The 8,988-nt window shown below is 54.5% G+C and overlaps 1 protein-coding gene across 1 annotated transcript; it reads right to left on the bottom strand.

Annotated features, from left to right (window-relative positions):
• Positions 1 to 461: 461 nt before the first annotated feature.
• On the bottom strand, positions 462 to 2,994 carry SOCS3 (suppressor of cytokine signaling 3). Its single transcript, XM_073310761.1, has 2 exons — positions 2,885 to 2,994; positions 462 to 2,559 (listed from the first exon to the last, which is right to left on the bottom strand). The coding sequence occupies exon 2, from the start codon at positions 2,489 to 2,491 to the stop codon at positions 1,862 to 1,864; it is 630 nt and encodes a 209-aa protein (XP_073166862.1). The 5' UTR covers positions 2,492 to 2,559; positions 2,885 to 2,994; the 3' UTR covers positions 462 to 1,861.
• Between the last annotated feature and the right edge of the window lie 5,994 nt (positions 2,995 to 8,988).

Below are 8,988 nucleotides of genomic sequence, written 5' to 3' on the forward strand. Positions count from 1 at the left end.
GAGCTCATGCCCATGAAGTGATGCCTCAGAATAGGTCTCAGGGGACAGTTAATGCTTGTCTGGAAAGTGACTTCCCTAGGAGATGGTTTAATTACCTCTAGTGTTGGCAACAGCCGTCGCTTGCCCCTTTAGCCCCAGCAAGATTGGGGTAGCTGTGACCACAGCGGCCTGTTCACAAACCAGCATCTAAGCTGCTCCGAGGTACTTTACAATCCCTCACAGTGCTACTGCAGGCTGGCCCATCCAATGCCACCGCCCAAGAATCACTCCCAGCAGCTCCCAGCTAACATAAGTGATGAATAATTGTTAGATCCTTGCATTAAAAATGGGCTGAAACCTGACACTTGTGACCCCACTATCATCAAAGCGATGGCTGCATGTGGGAAGCTGTGTCTACCCTCTGAAGCACAGAGGTCTGGCAAGCAGAGGTGGGGGGCATGAGACAAAAACCAGAGCTGGGGTTTTCAATAAAAAATAGTGCTCTTTATTATAAATTACAGAAATGCTTCCTTTCGGACTATAAATATAAATATGTGCAAAGTTTCTTCTGAGTCTGGTTTACGTTGAGTTTTCAAGCATGTTGAACTCAGCCTTCAAGGCTGGAGGTGAAGGCAGAATCTTTATAAAAGACAGGGATTCAGGCAGGGCTGTAAATGGCGCTTTCTCTAAAAGCCAGAAAAACCCAGCTGCCCTTCCCAACCGCAGCCCAGACAGCGGCTCCAGGGTGACGGGTTCCAGGGTGCTCCGTTGTTGCTACATTCCTGTAGGGGATCAGTGCCACGGTTGCCACCATGGAGCAGTGCAGCTGGGGACCCGGCAAGCCCACAGCCCCCAGATCCAGCCAGAGACTGTAGAGAATCGCAGCTTCTGGAACCCTCTGTGAAGCTGAGATTCGAGGGGCTGGGGCAGGGGCAGGGGCTGGGAGAAGCCCTGATGGGTCAGCACTTCAGAATAAAGATCTAACAACAACTCATCCCGTTGGGGCTCATTGCAACGATGTGCTCACATGGAACTCTTTGGTGCCGATGTGCCATCGGGACGGGTTCCTTTCCCAACTGGGATTCACTATTCATAGCCTGGACCATCATTGTAAGTGTTGCCTGTAATGTGCAGTAACCCAGTCCATGGGACGAGGATGGAGTTTAAGGCTTAGTCCCCTGGATAATGGTAGTGAGGGAAAAAGGCAGCATCCTCCAAGTCTGGGGCTTGGTGTGAAAGGAGCTTCCAACCACAAGGAGGCGGTGAGAGGTAAAAAATCACTTTCCCCTTAAAACTGAGGAAGAGTTTTCAGGCACTAGCTGGATTCCAGTGCTTTCCTTCTACTATCTTCAGACCAGCTTTGTTACCAGAGCAGCTCCAGTTTGGTCATATCACTGTGGCCAGAAAATGGGGGAGAGGATCTGAGCCACAGCTGAGCGACAGTAGTTTGCAAGGTACACATCTTGCATGGGCTGTTTGCAAACTGTTCAGCACGGCTCCTTCCCAGCAGTTGCCCTCATATCTGGTGGGACCGCCCCAGAAAGAGATACAGTTCTCACTGGGCTGCCGAAGAGGAGGCAGGCTGTGTACAGGAGCTTCAGTATGTTAATCCTTAGTCAAGTCACTTCAGTCTCTTGCCATTACCTAGAGGGGGCTCCAAACTGTCCCTGGGTTAGACCCCAACACGCATACACAACTGTAGACGTCTCTGTGCTGGGCAGGGCCCACTGGTCACCCCTAAGTTCACTGTCATCCCCCCCACTCCCTTTCCAAAGGGGGCAGGGGCCTGTTTTTGTCCTGAAAGTTCATGCTCCACTAGATCATTGTGCCCCCTGCTCGGCTTTTGTGCTTATGCCGCATGCTGCTCCTCCCGCCGCACTCCTTAGAGGGGGGCATCATACTGGTCCAGGAACTCCTTGATGGGGCCTGGCAGTTGAGTCATCTTTTCGTAGGAGTCCAAGTGCCCATTGACCGTCTTGCGGCAGAGGTGCTGCAGGCTGGACACGTTGGAGGAGAGCGGGCGGCTCAGCACCAGTGGGATTTTCTCGCCCCCGGAGTAGATGTAGTAGGCACGCTTAGGGTGTGGGGCCCCTCCGGGCTGCTCGGGAAGGGGACACGGAGAAGGAGGCATGTAGTGATGCACCAGCTTGAGGACGCAGTCGAAGCGGGGCACAGGCTGGCTGCTGCGGGGGTCGGTCTGCAGAGAGAAGCTGTCGCCCTCGCATTGGATGCGCAGGTTCTTGGTGCCCGACTCCGTCTTCACGCTGAGGGTGAAGAAGTGCCGCTGGTCGGAGCTGTCTCTGATGAGGAAGGTGCCCGCCGGCTCCGCGCTCAGCAGCAGGTTGGCATCGCTGCCCGTTACCGTGCTCCAGTAGAAGCCGCTCTCCTGCAGCTTGCGCACGGCGTTCACCACCAGCTGGTACTCGCTCTTGGAGCTGAAAGTCTTGAGGCGCAGGCTGGTGTCCAGCGGGCGGCTCATCCCAGCAGCGGGGAACTTGCTGTGGGTGACCATGGCGCAGGGAGCCAGCTTCGCGAGCTCGGCGGTGCTGCTGCCTTGTGCAGCGGCTGCTAAACCATCACCTGGGGGAAGCAAGGACAGAGACTCAGAAAAACGGGGCTCCCAGGACCGGGGGTGCCCCCTCCCCAGGACCAGCTGCCCCAGGACCGGGGGTGCCCCCTCCCCAGGACCAGCTGCCCCAGGACCGGGGGTGCCCCCTCCCCAGGACCAGCTGCCCCCACCCCGGGGCGCCCGCCCCAGGACCGGGGGTGCCCCCTCCCCAGGACCAGCTGCCCCCGCCCCGGGGCGCCCGCCCCAGGACCAGCTGCCCCCAGTGCCCCGCACTAGCGGTCGCTGGGCTGCGGCCTCCCCGCGCCGTGCCGTGCCGTGCCGGGCCGGGGCCGTTACCTGGGGCGGGGCGGCGGCGCGGGTCTCGCTGCGGGTCTGGCTCCGGACAGGGCAGCGGGCTCCCGGCGGTGCGCGCCCGGCTCGGCGCCTTCCAAAGCTGCCGGGGCCGCTCGGGGCCGCCTCTTATAGCGCCGCGGCCCGGCCCGGCCCCGCCCTCGGCTTCCTGGAACTCGGCTTCTTCTTGTAACGCCGCGGGCCCCGCCCCGCCGAGCGCCCCGGGCAGCGCGCCAGGCAGCGCCGGCCCATTCCGGGCAGCGCGGGGCTCCCCCCGCGGCTCCCGCTCGCGCTTTCCTTCTAAGAAGCGCTGAGTCCCCGGCCCGCGGCCGCCGGGCCGCTCCCGCGGGGCCAGCGCCGAGCACCCGGGCTGCAGCGGGGGCGCCGGCCGGAGGGCAGGGCCGGGCTTTCCAGAGCGCCCAGCGGCTGCCCCGGGAGGAGGGCGGGCCCCGTCGGAAGCCGGGCCCTGAGCCCCCTTCCCTGGGGCAGAGACCCACCGGCTGCGGCTGCCTCTGGGGAGCTTTTCTGTCCCAAGGCAGCTTGCTGGTGGGGGTGGAGAGGCTCTTCCAGCTGCAGGGCACTGCCCAGGGCAGGTGATGGAAACTCACCGCATCCTAGGAAGTGCCCTTCCTGCCCTGCCCACAGTGGGGCAGCTGCTGCCCAAGGCAGACAGCAGGAGAGAGCGGGTCGGGGCCCAGGGGAGCGGAGGCCGAGAGGGGAGGAGAGGAGAGGAGAGGGGGGCAGTAAGAACCGTGGTGAGGGACGCAGGAGAGCCCAGGGCATGAGGCCAGCAGGGGCAGAAACCCTGGAGCTGGTCGGTGCGAGCTCTTTGCAGTGTAAATGGGAGAGGAAGGATCAGCCTGGGGTACAGACGCAGAGGGGCTGGGTTCTGGTCCCAGCGCTGCCTCCCATGCACTTTGTGGCTTGGGACTTAATGTCCTTGTGCTCCTTCCTCCCACTGTAACGGTAACTCCTCAGTGTTTGCAAAGTGCTTGGGGTACCTTGTGTGGAAAGAGGCACTGGAGGTGGGCAAAGGTAGCTGATGTGGCTGGGGCTCCAGCGTTCAGAGGTGAGCTCCCAAAAGGTGCATTTGTTTGTGCACTAGCCTCCAGTGCAGTAACACTCCTCCCCTGCCCGCCACACACACACACACTAAATCCAGCATATGTGGGGATGTAGTGGAAAGCCAAAGTACAAACAAAAATTGCCTTGGAGAACCCTCCTGCCTCTTCTCCTTATGCTGCTGCCACTCAAAGGACATCGACCTCTGGCCTCGGCTGAGGATTCCCGGTATTCCCCACTAGGATGCAGAATGTGCTGCAGAAGTAGGCATGAGATCAAAAATTCCAGGGAGTTCATCTGGAAGCCGTTCTCTGGGAAAGAATTGCCATCCCCTCAGCCCTGCTGGTGGGAGGGGAACGGAGTTACTAATATGTTATGGAAAGGTTGTGGATCAAATGTCTTTATGGCTCTGAAGTTTAGTTCAAGTACAACATTCCAGGCCACCGTTGACCTCATTTACACTTCCCAGAAGAGCTGCAGGGAAGGAAAAAAACCTCTGATTTAGCATTTGGGAACAGTAAGGGTGAAACTCTCCCCTAATGTAATTAAACGCCCCAGGGCTCTGAAAAAGGGGTCAGGTTACTGGATTATTCAACAACTGGATGTGCAGCAGCACTTAAAATGCCTCATCCAGTGGGGAGAGGAATGGCAGAGCAAAGGGTAGCTTTACAGTCCTATCAGAAATAAAGGCTTGATTCTGGGCGCAACTGCTGTATAGAGCTGGCTTGACTGGCCCCTGTGGATCCTCCTCAGTCTTGGGTAGGGGTGTGCCAGCCCTCAGCATAGGGGTGGCTGAGGGTAAGAGGGGATGTGTCTGGAGCACTGTACATGTAGAAAGAACAGGAGGACTTGTGGCACCTTAGCGACTAACCAATTTATTTGAGCATAAGCTTTCGTGAGCTACAGCTCACTCCATCGGAGCATCCGATGAAGTGAGCTGTAGCTCACGAAAGCTCATGCTCAAATAAATTGGTTAGTCGCTAAGGTGCCACAAGTACTCCTTTTCTTTTTGCGAATACAGACTAATACGGCTGCTACTCTGAAACTTTACATGTAGGAAGCCACTGTTGAAGCAGCCCAGGATCCCCTCGTTTGCTGGGCTATGCCTCTTCGTAGGCCCAGCACAGAAGCTAGTCCAAAGGGTTCTCCAGCCCCCAGTTAGAAGGGACCAGACCAGAGACAGGGGCCAGTGACTCCTTCAAAGAATTCAAATCCACTTTGCTGGCAGGTCAAGCTGGCCAGATGCTGTCAGAGGGGGAAGGGCTGGGAGGCAGGTCCACCAGTGTTCCCCATTTGCTTGAGGATTTACCATGTAGTTGCTGTGTAAGTCTCAGGGTATTAGAGAGACAAGGTGGGTGAGGTCACATCTTTCATTGGCCCACCAATTCCTGCTGGGAGAGAAAGCTGAAGTTGTTCCAATAAAAGACCTGACTTCCCCCACCTTGTCTCTTGGAGGATTTACAGGCAGGCAGATGAGGATAGCTGGCTTCTCAGCTGGTTCTAAAACTTTAATGTTGGCTATTGTCAACTTTGACCATACAAACAAAACACACTTTGTCAGTGGATTCTGTTTTAAATAGTTTCATTTGCCCTGGAGCTGCAGCCAGTCAGGAATAAACACAAAAGGAGTAGTTCTGGGAAGTGAGGCTGTGGTGAACCAGCTGGTCTGAAATGCAAACGAGTCCTGGAACTCTGCCTAAAGCAGGAGTGGTGAAATCCAAGGGAAGGAGGAGAGTGAAGGCTCCTGCCGGCAGTGCTGGGCTCCACTCTCCAATGGGGAGGATGAGGCAAGGAGGCTGCTGGGGAAAAGAAGCCCAGTCCCATTGGCTGAATGCTAGGTCTGACTCTGCAGCTGGGTGGAACTGAAGACCAATGTACCTTCAACAGCCCCTTTTGCCATCTCCTGAAATCAGCCTTATGGCTGGGGTTCCCCCACCATTACTGAGAGGTAGGGGAGACCCTCTGAGATAGGAGCATGCCTTCTCTGTGTGCATGGCTGATGGCCAGCTCCCCTGTCACATGCTCAGCACACCCCAGCCCTGGTTGCCACTTCAGGGATTGCTCTTTGGAATTCATGGACTGTTCTCACCCTCTCCAAATGCGGATGCCAGCCTGATGGCTGAGGAGGCTGCAAGTGGCCCCTCCCATGTTTTAGGCCCAAATTTACCCTATCCCCCAGACAGGCAGCTTTGCTTCTATCAATGTAAATAGCAGACCTAGGAAACCTAGAAGCTAGGAAATGTCATTTATGCTAAAGAAATGAACCCTGCCTCAACAATCCCCTTCCTTTGGGTGAGGTGGCCTGGGGATCAGACCTGAGGCTTCCTGGGGGAGGCTGAAGATTCAAAGCACAATTTTTAAAGTCCTACATAAATATAGGGGTCAGGGAAAGTCTCCAAGCCCAGCTGCCTCTTGCCTGTCACAGACAATGAGCCCTTCCCCCTTTGTGCCAATACAATTGTTTGCATTTTGACTAGACCCTGACCAAAGGCATGGGCTGCAGCCCAAAGCTCCTTGCAGAGTGACCTCTGACTGCATCTGACACATGCACAGAGTGTCCGACAGTCAGGGCTGCACCTCCCCCAGAATGCAGGCTAACAGCACTCCCCACCCTGATGTCAGGACAGGCATCAGCATTGCTGGGTGTGGCCTGGGACTGGAAACAAGGAATGCTGCTTGTCAGGCCTGAGGGGCACTAGCAGGGCTGTGAGTGTGTGAGGGAGAACAAGGGTTGGAATAGCAGGGGGTGAAGGTACATTGATAGGTGTATGTTGAGGTCCAGGACAGGAATTTGGGGCAGGGGATGCAGGTCAGACCTTAGGGAAACTAGGCTTCTCAGGATAGTCCCAATAACACTAATATGCTGTAAATCCTGCTCTACCCTGAAAGCTTCTGGAGCCCTGAACGCTGGGAATTCCCTCTGAAGTAACCTGATTAGATAATTGTGTGTTTCCCTGTACTATCTGCCAAAGGATGACTTGTGTAGAAGGCTCCAGAGCAGCCCCTGGCTGCCTGCCATGCCACAAACTGCTGAGATTCCCTTGATATCAAGAGAGCTTTATTAATCTGCCTGCAGTTTACAAGTGCAGGGACAGGAAAACAAACAAGAAGCCCCATCTAAGGGGATTCTGTTCCAGAAACCTGGCTGCAGGGAGGACATGTTCATTTATCGAAAATGAGCTTCATAGGGCCCCTTGGAGTTGCCGCCTGTGTGGCTGAGCCGCTGAGTAAGAGGCTGTTGGGCAATAGCATCTCAGATGACAAGATTCTGGACAATTTAAAATATAAGTAGGAAAATAAAACCCACAAGAGCTGATTGTGCTCTTTCCCCAGTGAACACACTCTCCTTTCCCACCTCCCAGGCAGATTGGGGTCTGGCATTTGCCTTCCACAAGGCACTGTCTCACAGACAAGGAGGTGGGGTTGCAGTCCCAGGGCCCCTTCAGACCTGCCTTTCATCAAGCTCCTACCTCATGGCCATGCGCCTTGGCAGGCCTGATGCTAGAGGGGAAGGGGAATTCCCAAGCCAGGGGTGGGCAGATGGAATGGACAGAGCAGGGCCTGAAACTATGCCAGGGCTCAACCCAGGGAGGCCAGGCAGGTGGCGGTGACGCAGACTACCTTGCGCGATGGGTGATCAAATTAAACGAGGCATGTGTCTGCCCCTCTGTCACCTCCCAATTTGCAGATGAATTGAAACTGTGATCTACAGCTCAGCTCTGCATCTCTCCAGTAAGACCCTTTCAAACCTCCAACCCCTCCAGTGCTTTGACTTAGTAGATACTTTCTTTAACAGGTTTCAGAGTAGCAGCCGGGTTAGTCTGTATTCGCAAAAAGAAAAGGAGGACTTGTGGCACCTTAGAGACTAACCAATTTATTTGAGCATGAGCTTTCGTGAGCTACAGCTCACTTCATCGGATGCATAAACGTGGAAAATTCAGTGAGGATGTTTTTATACACACAGACCATGAAAAAATGGGTGTTTATCACTTCAAAAGGTTTTCTCCCACACCCCACTCTCCTGCTGGTAACAGCTTATCTAAAGTGATCACTCTCCTTACAATAAGAAAAGGAGTACTTGTGGCACCTTAGAGACTAACCAATTTATTTGAGCATGAGCTTTCGTGAGCTCACGAAAGCTCATGCTCAAATAAATTGGTTAGTCTCTAAGGTGCCACAAGTACTCCTTTTCTTTTTGTGAATACAGACTAACACGGCTGTTACTCTGAAACCTCTCCTTACAATGTGTATGATAATCAAGGTGGGCCATTTCCAGCACAAACCCAGGGTTTAACAAGAACATCTGAGGAACGGGGGGGGGGGGGGGGGAGGAAGGGGAAGGGGATATAGGTTACCTTGCATAATGACTTAGCCACTCCCAGTCTCTATTCAAGCCTAAGTTAATTGTATCCAATTTGCAAATGAATTCCAATTCAACAGTCTCTCGCTGGAGTCTGGTTTTGAAATTTTTCTGTTGTAATATCGCAACTTTCATGTCTGTAATCGCGTGACCAGAGAGATTGAAGTGTTCTCCGACTGGTTTATGAATGTTATAATTCTTGACATCTGATTTGTGTCCATTTATTCTTTTACATAGAGACTGTCCAGTTTGACCAGTGTACATGGCAGAGGGGCATTGCTGGCACATGATGGCATATATCACATTGGTGGATGTGCAGGTGAACGAGCCTCTGATAGTGTGGCTGATGTTATTAGGCCCTGTGATGGTGTCCCCTGAATAGATATGTGGGCATAGTTGGCAACGGGCTTTCTTGCAAGGATAGGTTCCTGGGTTAGTGGTTCTGTTGTGTGGTGTGTGGTTGCTGGTGGGTATTTGCTTCAGGATGGAGGGCTGTCTGTAGGCAAGGACTGGCCTGTCTCCCAAGATTTGTGAGAGTGATGGGTCGTCCTTCAGGATAGGTTGTAGATCCTTGATAATGCGTTGGAGAGGTTTTAGTTGGGGGCTGAAGGTGACGGCTAGTGGCGTTCTGTTATTTTCTTTGTTAGGCCTGTCCTGTAGTAGGTGACTTCTGGGTACTCCTCTGGCT

Source organism: Lepidochelys kempii, chromosome 14 (assembly GCF_965140285.1).
Source record: "Lepidochelys kempii isolate rLepKem1 chromosome 14, rLepKem1.hap1, whole genome shotgun sequence".
Taxonomy (NCBI): Eukaryota; Metazoa; Chordata; order Testudines; family Cheloniidae; genus Lepidochelys; species Lepidochelys kempii.